We start from the raw sequence: 20,054 nt of genomic DNA, 5'->3' as shown, positions 1-20,054 counted from the left end.
AGCGAAATGGACGTTGACCAATCACATGGCGTATTTTGTGACGCACCTCTTTTTCTGTAATGGAAGGTCAAGGGTTAGCTAAGACATGTACCATGTTCTCTTAGCGAAAAACAGCGGCATCATCATTGCCATCATTCTTCTTCAGCATCCACGCCTGCCTGTGTTACATTACGAATACAACTCAAATATTACTAACTAATGTGAGAAACTAATTCCACTTCCAGTCGTTGATTGGGAAGCACAAATCAAATCATGAATGGGGCCAATTTGAACGTGAGAAGACTTGCGATGGGGACGTCCAACGACGGAGCCGGCGGTCCCATTCGCGCGCCAGTCAGGCCGAAGCCCCGGAGGTCGGCCAGCAACCAAATTGACGGCGTGGTGGAAGAGACTGAGTCCCGAGTACTCGTATTGTACGCAGGGGGAACAATTGGCATGTATAAAGAAAATGGTGGTGAGTAGAATGTCTTTAAAAAAATAAAGAAGAGTATACTCTGTACAAACATGAAGGTTCATCCTTGGTACAAATAATTTCAATTTGTAACCTCTAAATTGTTGTAGGTCTAAATGAAAATTAAAGTGGCGCTATAAATAAAAACCCATTGTATTATTGTATTGTATTGTATTGTATAATCGTAATATTTGTTTTGGTTCTTCCTATTTATATATTTGTGTATTATTAAAATAAAATATTTGGAATATTTATCTGTTTACCTGTTTACCTGTAGATTCGGGCTCTGCATAACATATGATATTCACACAAAACTTACTGCAAAAGTACTGAATGCAATGGAAGTAGCAAAGTCAAATGTGAGAGCAGACATGAATGAACTTAATATTTCCATATATCCTGTGGTGAACATCCTGCAAAACTGTACATGTCAATGTTTTTGGTGAGGTACTCATCAATGCCATTTTTGAAGATGTAATAGTTGAATGAGAATGAACAACTGCAGCTGGTAGTTTGTTCCAAACATTACAGACTCTCTGTGTGAAGTTGTTCTGACGAATTCTAGTTGTACTACGTTCCTTGTTTATCTTCAGATCATGGCCCCTTAGACCCTTTACATTTCTTGACATGTCAAATAGCTTATCTGGATGGACATCCTGGAACCCCGCAATCTTCTGTAGGCAAGCGTTGGGAGATCGAGGAGTAGCAGCCTTGTTTCATATGGCAAATCCCTTAAAGTCACCTGGAAGTGGTATTTTTCAAAATAAAGCTTTTGTCACTAATATATGTGTTTTGATGAGTGGAATGTGAATAAACAGTTAACTAAGGTTTTAAAAAATCAGTTCTTATGTTATTTACAAATTTAAGAGTAGACCCCGACCCGAGAGGGCGCTGTTCGTGACGTCAATCGAGGCAGACTTTGCCTGTAATGCGTAGAGTAAACACAATTGCAAAGTACATGTACGGACCAAGTCGTGAGTTTGTACGTTTCAAAAAAAGATTTTTTTGGTTTTCCGGCATTGCCGACCAGGTGTATTGCTGCTGAATGAAGAAAAACTCTTTTTGAAACGTACCAACTCACGACTTGGACGTACATGTACTTTGCACGTGTGTTTACTATACGCATTGCAGGCAAAGTCTGCCTCGATTGATGTCACAAAAGGGGTAGGCGGAGTCAGCCCCCCAAACAACTTTATATATTTTTTAAAAATATAAATCGTGACAAACAATTACTAAAAAAATTGTTTTATTGTTCGTAAGCATATACTCTTATGTTTGAAAAAAAAAAAATCTATTTCCAGGTGACTTTAAAGATGGAACAATTTTGGTTGCCCTCCGTTGCACCTTTTTTAACTTGTTAATGTCTCTCTCTTCAAGTAGGGGCATCAAACGCTGTTGGCGTATTTGTGTATCATTTTACTTTTTTTATATTTTTAGATTTCTTGTGTATTTTAAAACAAAAAAAAAGTGTTTTATTTGTTCGATCACTGATATGCCTGAATAAAGCATTATTCATAAAATACCTCAGATAGTTTTGCTATTCCTATTGGTGGAGAGCGCATCACGTGGGTGTGTATAAACTTTTGTTAACATTTCTTTAACATGAGATAAAGAGTGCATTTTGCATCAGGAATAAGGATTATACAGTTACACTGATTTCACCACACACTTAGTACTTTCCCTGAGACCTAGGAGCATATCACTCTGATTTTGGGTGTATGGGATTCACACCAATTATGTTTGGCTTTGCTTGATTTATGACAGTGAAATAAATAAAGCTGAAAATTGTATGATTTTTTCTTTTTCGTTGTGTAGTTTATGTGTCCAAACCAGGTTACATGCATAAACTTGTGCGCTCCCTAACCATGCTGCATGATGAAGAGTATGCATGTCAACTGGAACAAACTCCAGAAATGGCAGAAAAACCTTTTGCTTTGCCGTAAGTACTTTTTATTGCTGAGCACTCTTTTCTGCTCACCTCTTTTCCTAAGGCTCTGCTAAGGTTGGAAGAAGAGACTATAACATTGTTTGTACTTTTTATTTTGCTTGATTTATTTGGAGTTGGAAATTCCACTTTTTATTCTGTAATAAAACAAAAATCAGCAGTGGCTTATAAGCTTGGGTGATACCACGATATTATCGAATATCGCGATACTAATTTGGAAACGCTTTTCGATATCGGATCAATTTGGTTTTAATCGAAATATCGATATATCGCGATATATCGTGATATTGACTAAGTATCGCAATATCGCGATGTATTTCCTAGCTGAGACATCTTGCAACCCATAGGTTTGGAGTAAAACCAGAAGAATAGGTCATTAGAACACCTCTCTAATGCTATGACTGTCTCTTCCACAACTTTCACTGGGAGTTTAAAGACTGATTATGTAAAATTTAATTAATCGCGATTATATCGAATATCGCGATATATTGTCGGCGATATATCGTGAATAAAATAAATCGATATCGCCCAAGCTTAGTGGCTTATATACTAGGACCGGACCCAGTCCCCCATATAAAATTGCATTCAGCCATGCAAGTATTCAGCTGTTCAGCTAAATAAAAAAACACTGCAACAAAATTTTGGTACTTGACCATTACCAAGCGGTCTCACATGGGTTCTGGGCAAACCCTTTGTCTGGAGAAACAATGACAACTTCAAACAAAATACAACACCGACCATTAGGCAAGTTGACAAAAACATAGTAAACCATTCTTTGAAATATTCAGTATTAAAATGTGTTCCCAAATATTTACACTACAGCTTGTCAAAAGGGCGCCATCGTGTGATCTACGATATCCACGAGTACAGCATTCTGAAAGACTCCAGCAACCTGAACATTTCAGATTGGGTCGAGATGGCCGAGGACATCGGCAGATACTACAGGATGTATGATGGATTTGTTATCCTCCATGGTACGGACACCATGGCGTATACCTCGTCAGCCCTGTCATTCATGCTGGAGAACCTTGGTAAGCCGGTCATACTCACCGGCGCTCAGGTTCCACTGCCGGAGCTTCGTAGCGATGGCAGAGACAACATGCTCGGAGCCATCTACATTGCAGGGCATTATGTCATTCCTGAGGTGAGACTTGTAGACAATTTCAGGTGACGTACTGTCTACATCATGTCAGGCCTGGAATTTCGTCTGTGAAAGAGCAAGGCCACTTTCATTTTGCAAAGGGCACTTCCATTGGAAAATCCATGGGAAACTTTTGAAGGGGCGACAGGGCCATAGACAAGGGGTAACGGAAGCCATGCCCTCTGTGTCCTGAGTTAAATTCCAGGCCTGACATGTTCAAGTAATTTTGGTGTAATCTGTCAACCAATGGTTCTCCAAACCAACACTATTTAACCCTCCCCTGAGACAGTGCCACTGTGTTTCACTGCCCTTATTTGCATTTTTGTGCATAACTTTACTAATACTAATTTAAAAAACTCGGGCTTCTGTGCAATCCAACTTCATACCTTCATAAAACAAACTGCCAAAGTTGAGTGGCCATGCTAATCCAGTGGTCATGTAGTGGTTGATTGCACACCTGGTGGTCAGGGCTGTCCCATTGTGTACAAAGCTGTAGAGCCATGATGGGACTTTTTGGTGGTGTGTTTTGGAAGGAAATTATTTCAATGCTATTTTAGCAAAACCTTTAGAGTGTCCGTTGCTGTGCATAGCAGTTGTTTACTCCAACCAACCCTTACTGTACCTTTTTGGCTTTTATTAGCGAGAATAAAACTAAAATCTGAGGACAGACATTTTTTTTTTTTTCAATTTTTTTTTTATAAAATAGATTAAATCCGAGATTATTAGCAAATATATATATATTTATATGTTTTTTTTTGGCCAATTTAAACCTTTACCCTCTGAAAGGTGTTGGGAATTTACCCAGACTTATTAAGATTTTCCTGAGCGCAGCAAAACTACAGTGGGTCTCATGCAGGGAGATGACGTTTTTTGTCAACACATGGAAGGGTTAAAAAGAGATTACACATAAACCTCAAACCGCACCTGAATATACTCCTATGACCATGCAAAGTTTCAACTCCTACTTGTTTAACTGGAAACGTTATACCAAAGGCTGGTGTCCCAGAGCACTCTACACTAAGATGAGTGCACAGGGTTATTTTGAATTAAGAGACCAAATTGTACGGCGTCTTGTAAAGGCATGCAAGGCAATGTGCAGCTAACAAACCATACCAGAAACAACTGGGTGAGCCTCTTCTCTTCACAATAAGTGTAATTGGGTTTTAATGCGATTTGAGGCTTTGTATGGTGAGGTACCAATATATTTGGTGTGCAGGTGTTAATAAATAATGTATTTGGGTTCTATGGCAAATGTAACACAATACGCAGGCTGTTACACAATACGCGGACACAATCTGCGGAACCTTTGGCTTTACATCCCATTTGAATGGCAGATCAATCAATGTCGTGCTTTAAAAGGACATTTTTCACTGGGACCCAAACCCACTCTGACATCACTCGAGCTTCAGCCCAGTGAACAGTGACTGCTTGGCCACGAACGCTGGGGTCATAGGGCAACGACCCTGCAAAGTTTTAAACGGACGTTTAAGAACGAGTCACTGTTCTTTTATTCCCATTCATAAGTGCCCTTTTTTTCTTCTTATTAAATGTTAAAAAAATACAATTATAGACACTTTCAAAAACTTTGTGAAGAATCTGTTTGATGCGCGTGGGTTGTGTGTACCTGCGTGCGCGCTTAGAAATAGATTACGTACTGTTACTAATAGCTATGAATTGTGTTTCGCGTGCTTATCTTGCTAAACACTACGTGTCTAGTTTGTTACAAATTTGTTTGGATCAGTCTGAATATTTTAACGTATTTCTTTTTTTAGGTGACTTTATACTTCAATGATAAACTCTATCGAGGCAATCGCAGTGCCAAAGTGTCATGTGAAAGTTTCCACTGCTTTGATTCGCTAAACTTCCCACCACTGGTCTCAATGGCAGTCAATATAGTAGGTAAGTAGTGAATTATGTGTTTGTTATTTTGTTTGTTAACAAAGAAAACAACAATCAAGTATCGTTGATGAAAGGTGACCTTTGTGTATTATTTGAATAAATACTACTAGAAGTTTATTTAATGAGTTCAGTTAACTCACATAAACTCTGCATAATATACTTACTGGTTGGGTCGATTTCACAAAGATGTAGCACTAGTCCTAACTTAAAACTAACTTTAGGACATTTAAGTCGTCCTCACTTGAGATAATACGAGTTTTAACTATGTGAAATCCACCCCAAGAAAGTTTGTTATGTTTCTCAGTGTCAAGATGACAACTATGAAACAAATTACCCATACCTATTAAACATGTCATAATATAGACCGATCCATTAGGCTCCGCCCATGGCGCACGTGTGAGCAAGAACACGTGAGCCTCTCCAATGCCATTCTGCACAACTCTGCCGCACGCGCCAAGCATACGCGCACACATGTGGGACCTGAATTTGTCAGACTTTTGGTTGTGCAATGGGTTGTGATTGGTCAATACATAATGGGGCAGGGATTAAACAGCTACCTGAGCGGAATGTTTTTAAAGGAAATGGTATTTTAACTTGTTTATAATGCACTTGTTGACCATTTTAATGTAATTTTGATATGTGTACAAATCTGAATTGTTTGTAATTATCGATTAAAAAATCTGGCCCCAACCTAAAGGTTCTGCCCCAACCTTCTGCCGTTGAGAGCGCGCGTCAAAGGACAATGCCGCTGACTTCATTTGTGGGAGTTTGCTTTGTTATACCTCCACGCTGCAACAAAGCGGCTTTACAAATTGGAGCTCCCAACTATGAAGTTTTGAGATTGATTACGTAATGGGGGTTTTCGCAAATCTCTCAGAAAAGCGCTGGATAAGGGTATTCGAAATGATTGTTTTTTTACACAATCAAAATCTATTTATAATCATATGACTCGATTTCCTTATTCATTGAAAATATTTTAAATGGAATTCTGCAAAGTTCACGATTTGACATTTTCGTTCAACCAGGTCTTTAATGGATTGGTCTATTTCAGGGATCAATTTTAAGAAATTTCAATTTCCACAAAAGTGTTCTCTGGTTAATCTATTTCTCTCCACTCCTTCTTTGTTTTACTAGTTGCATGATGCTAATATTGTGTTCTCTTTGCTCAGTTGAATGGGGAAACATCTTCCGTCCAAACACCTTGGAGAGTCTTAACGTTCACTCCAGCATGGAGAGCCAAGTGGGTCTCCTCAGGCTCTTCCCGGGTATCACAAAGGAAACGGTAAATTAATTATTCTTTTATTCTACAGTTAACTGTTTATCGTGTTTTGTTTTGTATAGATGCATTGCAATACGCGTCATCGACCCCCATCTTTGATGTATTAAAGCCATTGGACACTTTCGGTAAACAGTATTGTCCAAGGCTCACACTTCGTGTATCACAACTTCTATATAAAATAACAAACCTGTGAAAATTTAGGCTCAATCGGTCACCGGAGTCGGGAGAAAACAACGGGAAAACCCACCCTTGTTTTCGCACGTTTCGCCGGGTCATGACATGTGTTTAAAATAAATCCGTAATTCTCATTATCGAGAATTGATATTGTTAAGCCTCGGCTTTTTGGATGATGCCTGCATGTGTAAACTATGTGGAAATAATCTATTGAACTTAATTGAGTTGAATAAAAATCACCACTAATTCCACAGTACCAGACTTAACTGTATCCAAGAAAGTTCATTATTATCTGAGTGTCAAGTTGACATCATTACAAACATCTGCTAATCAGAAACACCAGAGCTTGAGTCCTGTGCTGTTAACCGCTATCGCTAGGCCACAGTATGCAGTGCTTAAACATACATTGGTGTATGGGTAAAACCCAAACAATGTTCTTTAACAAATGTAGTATCTATTTAAAACAAGTTTTAGAAGCTTTGTTCTTGGCAGGAGTAACAAATTATGAAACAAAGCGAACCTTCAAATGGTTCAGCACTGTTCATTATCTACTCATGAGTAACGACATTGAAAAGTTGTGTCTCTGGTGCTATTTATCAATAAAAAACAAAATTCTGTGGACAATTTAGAATCAGAATGGTAGTACATTTACTGAAAGGCTCATTATATTTTGTTTGCCTGTTCTGTTTTTCAGATTTTTGTCCTTATTTGATCTGATTTCCATTTTTTTTTCATCAGAAAAATCGTTGTTAAATAGCCAGAAAAATATGTGAAAGGCTGTACCATTTGTACGTGTAAAGTTAGCCATTTTACTCAATAAGATTTTCTACCTTTTCCCATAGACCATTAACTAATTATCATGCCTGGTTTTTCCTACTTGGTCATTCATTACCTTCTCCACCTTCTCCCAGGTTGAGGCCTTCCTGAGCCCGCCATTAAAAGGAGTTGTAATGCAGACCTACGGGGTGGGAAATGGCCCAGATGAAAGGGTAGATCTCATCCAAGCAATCAAGGAAGCAACCCAAAGAGGGGTACTGATCATTAATTGTACTCAGTGTGCAAAAGGCTCCGTGTCTGCTACGTATCGCACAGGAATGGTAAGTTTTCTACAACTTCCCTCTGTGTGTGTAGCTATATTTACCTGACAGAAACCCACGGAACCTTTAAGAATAATTTATGCGGCCTGCTCAAACACAAATGAGTGCTAATCATAAGTTGTACTTGATGTGCAAAAGGCTCCGTGTCTGCTACGTATCGCACAGGAATGGTAAGCTTCCTACAACTTCCCTGTGTGTGTAGCTATATTTACCTTACAGAAACCCACGGAACCTTTAAGAATAATTTATGTGGCTCAAAAACATGAAGCGGAATGTTTTCCAAATTTGCTTTAAACAACTTCCAGGTTATAGCAAATTATAATTACTTTCCGCTCCAGCAATGCGGAGTAAATTTACCCTGTGCACAACGTACATGTGAGTAGGATTTGAAACTTTGCATGATGGAAATCAATATGGAAAGGAGTTGGGGTGGACGGTTCTGAAAAGATTTGTTGGTTTCAACTCAACGTTTTGATCAGTATGCTCTGGTCATCTTCTGGAGAAGAAAAAAAAAAAGAAAAAAAAAAAGAGTTAAATGATGATCAGAGCATACTGATTGAAGCGTCGAGTTAAACCAACGGTTCTTTTTAGAACCACCCAAAGTCATTTAGAGATAGTCAATACCAGGCCTGATACTTCACGGAGGCAACGGAGGCAATTGCCTCCGTTGCCCCTTGTCATTGCCTTGGTGCCCTTGAAATGCTCCAGTAGAAATTTACAATTTCCTCATAGGGTGCCCTTTGCCAAAGAGAAAATGCCTTGGTGCCCTTGCCCTTTCAAAAACGAAGCATACAGCCCTGCATTACATGGTGTTACCGCAAACCTTTCCAAACTTACATGTGTTTATCCTGTCTGCCATTTGGGGATTCAAAATGTACACAAAGCATTTGACTCTCAAAATGGTGGAAATACTAGACACGTTTTGTGCAGAGGTGCGTTTCGAGTTGTGCAATATGGGTCAACAGTTAATTTGTCTCGGCAGTTGTGGTTCACAATCATGCTGGTGAAAATATGAAGATATCCTATGATCGGCCAACCCAGAACAGACTGGACAACGGCCTTAAAACTGACATGATGAATGCATTAATCAAGGTTTTCCTTGACTTTCTGGATCAGGCTCTACTGGACGCTGGCGTGGTCCCTGGTTGTGACATCACACCAGAAGCTGCTTTGACTAAGCTGTGCTACATCCTCGGCAAGAAGGAGTTGTCCCAGGCGCAGCAGCTTGAGCTGCTGGGCAGAAACCTACGAGGAGAGATTAAGACCACCGTGGAGAACAGTCAGAGTCTGACTCTGAAAGACAGTAAACTGATCCGGGCGGTCGTTGACACCCTCAGGGTTAATACAACTAAGGTATAAATAATAATATTAATAATAATACGAAGCATTTATGTCGCGCTCTACTGAGAACGGAGCGTTTTACATGAGACTAGGACAAAAAGAAAAACAAATGAACTAGGATTGGTTGGGGAACAGAAATGTCTTTAGGAGGCTTTTTGAAAACAGGCAACGAGATCGACTCTGGACGCAGGAACATGCCAGGATGACTAAGGTACAAACTGCATCGCCCAAAGCTGCTTTGACTAAGCTGTGCTACATCCTCGGCAAGAAGGAGTTGTCCCAGGCGCAGCAGCTTGAGCTGCTGGGCAGAAACCTACGAGGAGAGATTAAGACCACCGTGGAGAACAGTCAGAGTCTGACTCTGAAAGACAGTAAACTGGTCCGGGCGGTCGTTGACACCCTCAGGGTTAATACAACTAAGGTATAAATAATAATATTAATAATAATACGAAGCATTTATGTCGCGCTCTACTGAGAACGGAGCGTTTTACATGAGACTAGGACAAAAAGAAAAACAAATGAACTAGGATTGGTTGGGGAACAGAAATGTCTTTAGGAGGCTTTTTGAAAACAGGCAACGAGATCGACTCTCTCGCAGACCGGCGGGAAGCTCATTCCATAGACGAATGAGCTATCCCCAGCCTTCCATCTAGTTCTAGGAACAGAAAGCCGGGTCTGATCAGCTGATGAGCGGAGTCGGTACCTGTATGCATTAGTAGTGTTAGTGTTGTGGGAATGTACAAGTTCAACCAGATATAATGGAGATTGGGTATGAAGGATTTTGTAGGCATGGGTGACAATTTTGAAGGTTATGACTCCTTTACCTTCAGATACCTGCAGCAAAAATTTTAATCTACTCTATGACGCTAATTTGTGAGCTTAGCATAATTTCACAACTTATTTTGTCAGATCTTTTTGGATTTCACTGTCAAGGGAATTGTTTCTAGTACTTCAGCTCAGAAGACGATCAGAGCATACTGATCGAAACGTCGAGTTAAACCAACGGTTCTTTTCAGAACCACCTCAACTCATTTAGAGATTATTACATGGTGTTACCGCAAACTCTTCTATATCATTAATATGACTGTTTTGAATTCAGTTTTTTTTCTCCAAATGTTGTGTCTTCTTTTATTTGTAGTTTTTAGCCAATGCTTTTGCCGCATTCATGCATTAAGTCTTTGTTTTAGTCTTTGTTTTTGCCCAACATCACAAGGCTACAGACAGCCACTTCAAATTGAGGGCTACACTTAACCAGGGGCATGTTACTACCTACACTGTACTCCTGGGGCTGAAACAAGATTACCCCCTTCACAGTCTGTAAGGGTGTAGGCATGGTTATCATCCACTAGGAGCCTGGCTGGTATAGTCTTGAAGTCAGGACGGTAATTGTTAAGCGCGGTGTGTAGTTACAGCGCGGCGTAGCTACGGGGACGGTACACTCACCCTCGATCCCAGTATGTGTGTGTAAGTCAGTGGAAATCCCACGCGCTACCCACGATTGTTGCATGTGTATAATCCCACTGTGACTGTTGCATGAACAGCAGACAAATAAGCAGCGCCTAACGACTTGTCATCAAGTCTAGGCTGGTAGAGCAGAGTAAACTACCTGTCAAACGTTTTGGGAAGCAATTAATGTTAAGTGCCTTTCTCAAGGGCACAAGTGTCATACCTGGGTATACAACCCCTAACAAGCCTAGGCTTCCTGTCTGCGACCTCCACATACTGTTATTAAGTTCTATAATTATTTGCCCCTTATATTGTACATGTACAAATGGTATGGAAATAAACCTGAAACCTGAAACCTGAAACCTGAAACTCTGCTGCTGACAACACCAGAGCTTGGGCCCGGTGATTTAGACCGCTCGGCCACAACACGCCACAAATTATTTATACTAAGCATGCATTATTGGTTGAAGCTTTGTTCTCGAACTAATCCAAATAATGTTTAAAGGGTCTGAAATTGGTTATTTCATTTCATTTCAGATACATTTATTTCACGTCAACATCAATCAATACATTGTGATAATATTGTTCAGAAAACATATAATGTACTAAGGAAAACTTGATTCAGTTAATGAACAATAAAAATAGATAATAATTTGACATTAACATGTAGGAAAAGGAAGAAGCAAATGCTTTTTGTTCCCCTTACCTAAAGACAAAGACAAAAGAAGTACACACACAAACAAAAGGGACATGGACATTATACATGAGTGAGACTGGGCAAGATAAATAATTATTGAACAATTTTGTGTATTAAAATAAACAAGATATATTAAGCGGTGTGTAAATCAATCAATATCTTCTTAAGTTTTTTTACGAAAAGATAAAACACCGACTGTTATTGATCTTGCAGGAAATTAAGGCGGTACAAGATGCTCTGTTTGTTCCTATGATGTGTGCTGCTGCAAAGAATGGGGATCTTGCATCACTCCAACACTTCAAGAGTTGTGTAAGTATGAGTAGTCATCCATAAAATATGGGGAGTTTACATGGTGAGGTATCAATGTATATTTGTTTGCGGTATTAAACGCCATGTGTGCATCTACTTTGCTGTGTAGATTATGTTCTTTCTCCACCCATTTATTTATTTAATTCTTTTAGGGCAAGTACAAAAACAACAAATTGATCACCCTTTGCCCTCCTGATAAATTGCAAAACCATTGATCTCATGAACTAGAAAAGGTAGTGGCCATAAAGTAACCCAGAACAATTGGTTTACCTTGGCATTTCTGGCTCCTCACAAGCAACTTTGTGTAAAGGGGTTTCCTGAAGCTTTCAAGATACAGTGTTTAAAGGAACACGTTGCCTTGGATCGGTCGAGTTGGTCTTTGAAAAGCGTTTGTAACCGTTTGTTTTAAAATGCATATGATTAGAAAGAAATTTTTAAAGTAGAATATAATGATCCACACAAGTATCCCTCGAAATTTCTTGGTTTTCCTTTTACCTCGTCGACAAACACAGTCGGCCTATAATGGCCGACCGTGTTAGTTCGCAAAGCAAAAGGAAAACTACGTAATTTCGAGGCAAATGTGTGTGGATTACTGTATTCTACTTTTAAAACATCTTTCTAATCATATGCATTTTATAACAAATGGTTACAAACGCTTTTCAAAGACCAACTCGACCGATCCAAGGCAACGTGTTCCTTAAAGTTAACTTTTGAGGAATTCCTTGGTTTCTTCAGGGAGGTACCAGAAATGAATAAGAACTCCCTTGATTTATACCTCTGTATAGGGTGGTGATTTCACTCTGGCTGATTATGACGGTCGGACACCATTACACCAAGCAGCTTCCACCAAGAATATTGAAGTTGTCCAGTACTTACTGGAAAACGGCTGCTCAGTTCATCAGAAGGACTCTTTTGGAAATACGCCATTCTTTGAGAGTATTCGATGCAAGTAAATATTTCTCTAGCTGTGTAGTTCTTGCCAGTAATGAAAACACTGTTGTTTCATTTATTTTTATCCCACAAGTATCTCTAAATATATCTGAGCTGTGAGTATAGTATGCCCCACTGATGAATGTCTACTCTATGGAGTATCTCTAAATATATCTGAAAGTATAGTATGCCCCACTGATGAATGTCTACTCTATGGAGTATCTCTAAATATATCTGAAAGTATAGTATGCCCCACTGATGAATGTCTACTCTATGGAGTATCTCTAAATATATCTGAAAGTATAGTATGCCCCACTGATGAATGTCTACTCTATGGAGTATCTCTAAATATATCTGAAAGTATAGTCTGCCCCACTGATGAATGTCTACTCTATGGAGTATCTCTAAATATATCTGAAAGTATAGTATGCCCCACTGATGAATGTCTACTCTATGGAGTATCTCTAAATATATCTGAAAGTATAGTATGCCCCACTGATGAATGTCTACTCTATAGAGTACACTCTGTAGAGTGTCATGGCCGAAGGGTTAAGAGCACCAAACTCAAGCCCTGGTGATTCTGTTCAGCAGAGTGTGGGTTTGAATCCCGGTTGTGACACTTGTGTCCTTGAGCAAAATACTTTACTATATTTGCTTCTCTTCACCCAGGGGAATAAATGGGTATCTGCGAGGGTAGAGGTTGATATTTTGTATGAAAAAAAAGCCTTTAGAGCGCCACAGCAGCTTGGGGCTGTATACTCCCTAGGGAGCTGAGAAAGCTTAAAGGCAGTGGACACTGTTGGTAATTGTCCAAGACTAGCCTTCACAGTTGGTGTATCTCAACATATGCATAAAATAACAAACCTGTGAAAATTTGAGCTCGATTGGTCGTCGGAGCTGCGAGATATGAATGAAAGAAAAAAACACCCTTGTCACACAAAGGTGTGTGCGTTCAGATGGTTGATTTTGAGACCTCAAGTTCTAAATCTGAGGTCTCGAAATCAAATTCGTGGAAAATTACTTCTTTCTCGAAAACTATGGCACTTCAGAGGGTGCCGTTTCTCACAATGTTTTATACCATCAACCTCTCCCTACTACTTGTCACCAAGAAAGGTTTTATGCTAATAATTGGTTTTGAGTAATTACAAATAGTGTCCATTGCCTTTAAAGAGGGGCTACAGAATGCTCTGAAATATATAATTATTACATTTTTCTAACAATTTTTCTAACCATAGGAAACAGAAAAAAAATGTAACAAGTCTATTTCCTCACGTTAAAACATGGTAAATATGTTTTTTTCTCCAAAACACTCCAAGCCAAAATTCTGAAAAAATGTGAGGTCAAACAAACTCGCATGACAAAGAACTTGTGACGTCATCTGCGGCTATTTGATATCAAAAAGAGCGCCCTTAATTGGCCAAAGCTGGAGAACTGTGCACAAACCCCTATTGGGAAATTAAGCCAATGACGTCAAGGGTCTTTGCATATCATTATCATAGATAAGCAGTTTTGACTTTCAGCTGAAAAAGCTGTGCGGAGAGGTGCATTTTCTACTAAATTATTTATGACTAAATGCAAATTTTAAAGTCACTTTTCAAAATAAAGCTTTTGTCACTAATATATGTGTTTTGATGAGTGGAATCTGAATAAACAGTTAACTAAGGTTTTACAAAATCAGTTCTTATGTTTTTTACAAATTTAAGAGTAGACCCCGACCTGAGAGGGCGCTGTTCGTGACGTCAATCGAGGCAGACTTTGCCTGTAGTGCGTAGAGTAAACACAATTGCAAAGTACATGTACGGACCAAATCGTGAGTTTTTACGTTTCAAAAAATGACCAGGTGTATTGCTGCTGAATGCAGAGAAACACTTTTTGAAACGTACCAACTCGAGACTTGGACGTACATGTACTTTGCATGTGTATTTACTATACGCATTGCAGGCAAAGTCTGCCTCGATTGACGTCACAAAAGGGGTAGGCGGAGGCCGCCCCCCCAAACAACTTTATATATTTTTTAAACATATAAATCGTGACAAACAATTACTAAAAAAATTGTTTTATTGTTCGTAAGCATATACTCTTATGTTTGAAAGGAAAAAAAATCTGTTTCCAGGTGACTTTAAGTGTCAAATGGTTATAAACCGGTATCGACGATGTCTATTTGGCCAAAAAAGGTAATCGCTAAAAGATTGAGATTATCCTTTAACCCCTGTTTAAAGGAATGTTATTGGCCCAATTGTTATACATTATATTTTCAGTAGTTGTATTAGTATTCATGCCTAGCCAGTAAGCAGATCTAGCCTTGTTGTGGTTTCCTTCATTTTGTACTTGGGCAGCTTTACCCAATTGGACCCAGATTTTTAAAGCGATGTGGAAAACAATGTACATAAATCTTCAAGCTTAGTGCTAATGTTTTTCAGTTAATGTTTGATTTGTGCAGAAACATTGAAGTCATCAAGCTGATTAAGAAGACTGGGGGTCATCTCATGCACTCCTGTGCAAACGAAACAGGAACAATCCTCTGCCAGTAAGTCAAAGATATGGAAACATTCTTTCTGATTTTAATACTACTAGGTTCCCGAGAATTCCTGTAGTGTTGCTAATGAAGTATCACCTAAAGTTCTTACTAGAATCATTATGATGTTACTATTTTACTGATTGCTGATTTTTTGTTCACCTTTACAATATTTTGTTTGATTGGTATTTATAGCCTTAATCTAAAAATGAAAAGTGTATTCCATATTTTGGTTGTTCTAGTCTTGGTCTAAGATGTTGTCAGTCTCAATGGATTATCGCCAATCTCCTGGGCCCAGTTTTATGGCTCTGCGGAAGCAAGGAATTCCATGCTTATGTCTAGCGTGTTTCACTTTTTTACAAGGAATTTTTGCTTTTGTACATGCATACTGCACGTTACTGGGCATTTTTTGCTCGCACAGCTTGTGCATAAATTTAGCACTTGCACAGCAAGCGGAGAATTGTGATTAGAATTTGGAGCCATGAAATTGGGCCCTGAATTGCACAGTTCAGAAAACATTACAAGACGAGACCATTATGCTCTTTGAAAAAAACGAGAATTTAAAAAGAAAGGACTCTATGTTTGTTGAAAGTGTTAACGTCCATATTACATTTGTCTCCACACAGCGCAGCAGCGTTGGACGACAGTGCTACATTGGAAGCTTTCCATATTGCTGGAGTGGACATCAATTCAACCGACTACTGCGGTAACACTCCATTACATGTGGTAAGAAACTATAGCCCCATAAATAAGGCCAATCTACTTTGTATCCTTGGCCCCTAGCACCAATGGATTTTCTATCTCTTTGCCTGGTGTAATTTTTTGATCCGCTACGTTCTTGATCATGAAACTGAACTTACCAATCGAATGCTACTGTTTTTGTAGATAGACCGAAGCTACAATTTTTGTTAAAAGGTCACACATTTTTTGAAAAAATCAACTACTTTTCCAGGCGCGAGTGTGAAACTTTGTTCAAGTGTTAACAATTTGCTAAAAAAGCATTTTTGTTTTGTTTTGTTTTTTTGGAAGGGGGGGGGGGGACGTTTGGACCAGACTGGTTTACTATATCAAGGTGAAATACTTTTTGGGGGGGGGGGTACGCTTGTAATAATTTGATGTTTCTAGTTTAAAAGTTCATTTCGTAATCAGTGCCCTCTGATATTGTTCATCTTCTTTTAAATCTGTTTTCTTAGTGTTTGTCACCATTTGCTGTATACATTGATGTACTTTCTACGCTTTGCTCTTGTTATTACAATGTTTGTGTATATATTTTTTAATGTAGTGCTTTGATCATGCCTGTTTTGGAATAGCGCTATATAAGCACTGTTTATTTCTTTAATGTAGTGCTTTGATCATGCCTGTTTTGGAATAGCGCTATATAAGCACTGTTTATTTCTTTAATGTAGTGCTTTGATCATGCCTGTTTTGGAATAGCGCTATATAAGCACTGTTTATTTCTTTAATGTAGTGCTTTGATCATGCCTGTTTTGGAATAGCGCTATATAAGCACTGTTTATTTCTTTAATGTAGTGCTTTGATCATGCCTGTTTTGGAATAGCGCTATATAAGCACTGTTTATTTCTTTAATGTAGTGCTTTGATCATGCCTGTTTTGGAATAGCGCTATATAAGCACTGTTTATTTCTACCATCTTTATTTATCAATTTTATTGCCTTTTCATGTAAGTTTGTTTGGTGTTGTCATTGCCAAATAAATAATGACACTAATAATATTAATAATAATAATATTAATAAAAAAAATTATACATTTATTTAATATTTTTATTTGTAAATGTTTAGCTCTGTAGCTGTCCCATTTTACTTATATATGAGTTAATGTAGAGTATTTCTGTAAAATATTTGGTGGTTTGCGATAAAGAAGACATATTTATCCACTGTTTGGGGAAAAACAAAATAGTATTAGTTTTAGAAATAGTAAAAACCAAACAAACCTTGGAAAAGGTTTGAAGGACTTTAAGATTGCTTAGGCTCGATTGGTGAGTTCGTTTTTGTTCTAGTCACCGGTATAGGGCGCAACATTGACTGCCTGGTAGTCTGGCTCAGAGGGACAGTCTATAAATCTTTATTCATAAATACCTATTACGACAGTTTATCCATTCTGATGATTGCCCTCGCCTCCGGCTCGGGTAATTATCGCATCCAGAGTGCACCTGGATTAAACATAGTGTTTAAAACTGGCACAAGCACATATTTATTCCCTTTTTGAAACCGCCAGATGTTCGTGTGAGGACACAAGCTAAATCTTCTCCAATAGCAGGTGTTGCGATATCGGAAACTACGATAGTAAACGAACATTGCCAATCAAAACTAAACATTGTTTGGATGGAATGCCCATTTTAAAAATGGATGCCCTAAATTAATGCATTTTTTCTCCCCTCTTTTTACCTCAGGCTGTGAGGAAGGGAAGTGAAGCCAGCATCAGATTCCTGCTTGAAGCCGGAGCAGATACCTCCGTCAAAGACTCACACAATGCAACAGCACTGTGCATCGCAAAAGAGCAAGGTGTAGAAGATGTTGTGAAGCTTCTTGAAGGTGTAGTGATTAGTTAGCAGAATTTTAAACTCTTAATTGATTCCCAAAGCCATGTGAAACAACACATGTTTCCAGTAACTACAGGCTGTTTTGATCCTTTATTCTAATAGTGGATGCTGCAACGATTTTAATTGATGGTGAAATATAGGATTTGAACTGCCTTTAGCTTCCAGGGCCCAAATTCATAAAGACTGTTAGCATAAAAACTTGCTTAGCACAGAATATTGCCTAATAGAAAAGGGTTCGGAAATAACATTAAAGGCAGTGGACACTACTGGTGATTGTCAAAGACTAGCCTTCACAGTTGGTGTATCTGAAAATATGCATAAAATAACAATCATGTGAAAGTGTGAACTCAATCGGTCATCGAAGTTGCGAGATAATAATAAAGAAAAATAACCCTTGTCACACTAAGTTGTGTGCGTTTAGATGGTTGACCTAAACTTGAGGTCTCGAAATCAAATTTGTGGAAAATTATTTCTTTCTCGAAAACTATGACACTTCAGAGGGAGCCGTTTCTCACAGTGTTTTATACCATCAACCTCTCCCCATTACTCGTCACCAAGAAAGGTTTTATGCCAATAATTATTTTGAGTAATTACCAATAGTGTCCACTGCCTTTAAGTTTGCATTGTTGTGACTGGTTTCCCACTAAATGTTTACTTAGCAATGAAATGTGTCAAGCAGTATTTTCTGCTCAACAGCTTTATGAAATTAGGCCTAGGTAAGCTTAGTCTCCTAGTGGCAAGACATCTGCTCTAGAAGGGCAAAGGTCATTGGTTTCAGATCCCACCCGAGTTAATTCACCTGTGGATTTTACATGACTCGGGGAGTTACTGAGTAAACAGTGCTTAGCACACATCAGTGAAAACAAATGTTGTAAAGATAATTTATTTGCCAATCCAATTAAAAGCAGGGCACTATTTGCTACACTGTGAATGTCATGGTACTTTTGCTGGCAACCTTTTGCTGCTAAGCATTTATAAGCAGAGCTTGAAATATGAAAGTTTGTGTTGATACTTTGATCAGCTTTATCTACCTGTGCAAAGAAACCCTCATAAGAATCTTTATTTACCACCAATGTAAATCAGAATTTTTACTTACTATAGTTCTGTGCTATCCGTTTGAAGTGTGCTTTATTTTATTATAAAAATGTATAGTCATCTGACCAATAGTCTGAAATGTGCTTAGTTTACGAGTTGTCACCTTTAATACATGTGTGAACTCCAATTATTAAGATTGAAATGAGAAATCTGGGTTTTTTTCATGAAGCTAACTTCAGTCAACTCCATCAGAAGACTTGTTTTTCTGTCTAAGGGTAGGGCTTGGGTTGAACCAGGGTTTTTAAAAATTGAAGCAATACTTATTGTAATTTTGTAAGCTAGTTGTTCCAGATTTGAATAATAATTATATTTCAAGTAAGTGTGGGGAAAGCGTGTGTGAAAAAGACAGATAGTGATGTTTGGCGATTTCTCGTTTAAAAGAAAATGTTTGGAAGCAATTTACTCACAATATGTTACATGTACATTCATTCACCTTGACTTTTTGCTTCTGAAATTTAATATTTGAAAAAGATTCATTTCAAGAAGATTTCAATTTTTATCACAATCTCTAAAGTCAGTGGGACACTATTGGTAATTACTCAAAATAATTGTTAGCATAAAAACTTACTTGGTAACGAGTAATGGAGAGCTGTTGATAGTATAATACATTGTGAGAAATAGCTCCCTCTGAAGTAACTTAGTTTTCAAGAAAGAAGTAATTTTCCACAAATTTAATTTCAAGACCTCAGAATTAGATTTTGAGGTCTCGAAATCAAGCATCTGAAAGAACACAAATTTGTGTGACAACGGTGTTTTTTCTTTCATTATTTTCTCGCAAATTCGACGACCAATTGAGCTAAAATTTACACAGGTTTGTTATTTTATGCCTATGTTGAGATACAGCAAGTGAGAGGGCTAGTCTTTGACAATTACTGAGAAACATATGACATGCCTTCTTGCAAATGTGTCAGTAAAATATACGCCATGTTTGTTTTCTTTTCATAGTTTTGATTGTCTTGCTTAAAAGTTTGTTCTGCACTATTCAGGGTTCATTTCATAACATTACATTTCCCTGTAGTTCTTTCGCAGCTGAGATAACACTATACAATTAATTATTGGTCTTTCTGTAGATACTATTATTATATTTTATTTTATATTTTATTTTTAATATGTAGTGTTTACAAGTGCATAAGTGTAAGTTATGAAATACTATTATTATATATTGTCACATATTAT

At 38.2% G+C, this 20,054-nt stretch overlaps 1 protein-coding gene across 1 annotated transcript; it reads left to right on the top strand.

The window, feature by feature from the left end:
• The first annotated feature begins 105 nt into the window (after positions 1 to 105).
• Positions 106 to 18,096, top strand: LOC117301068 (L-asparaginase 1-like). The gene is made up of 12 exons (XM_033784952.1): positions 106 to 454; positions 2,267 to 2,390; positions 3,219 to 3,540; positions 5,310 to 5,436; positions 6,606 to 6,718; positions 7,801 to 7,986; positions 9,103 to 9,339; positions 11,684 to 11,779; positions 12,565 to 12,728; positions 15,150 to 15,236; positions 15,851 to 15,950; positions 17,634 to 18,096. The coding sequence occupies exons 1-12, from the start codon at positions 253 to 255 to the stop codon at positions 17,790 to 17,792; spliced, it is 1,917 nt and encodes a 638-aa protein (XP_033640843.1). The 5' UTR covers positions 106 to 252; the 3' UTR covers positions 17,793 to 18,096.
• Positions 18,097 to 20,054: the final 1,958 nt, after the last annotated feature.

Source organism: Asterias rubens, chromosome 1 (genome assembly GCF_902459465.1).
Source record: "Asterias rubens chromosome 1, eAstRub1.3, whole genome shotgun sequence".
NCBI classification, from domain to species: Eukaryota; Metazoa; Echinodermata; class Asteroidea; order Forcipulatida; family Asteriidae; genus Asterias; species Asterias rubens.
This window is presented reverse-complemented; position numbering and strand designations above follow the sequence as displayed.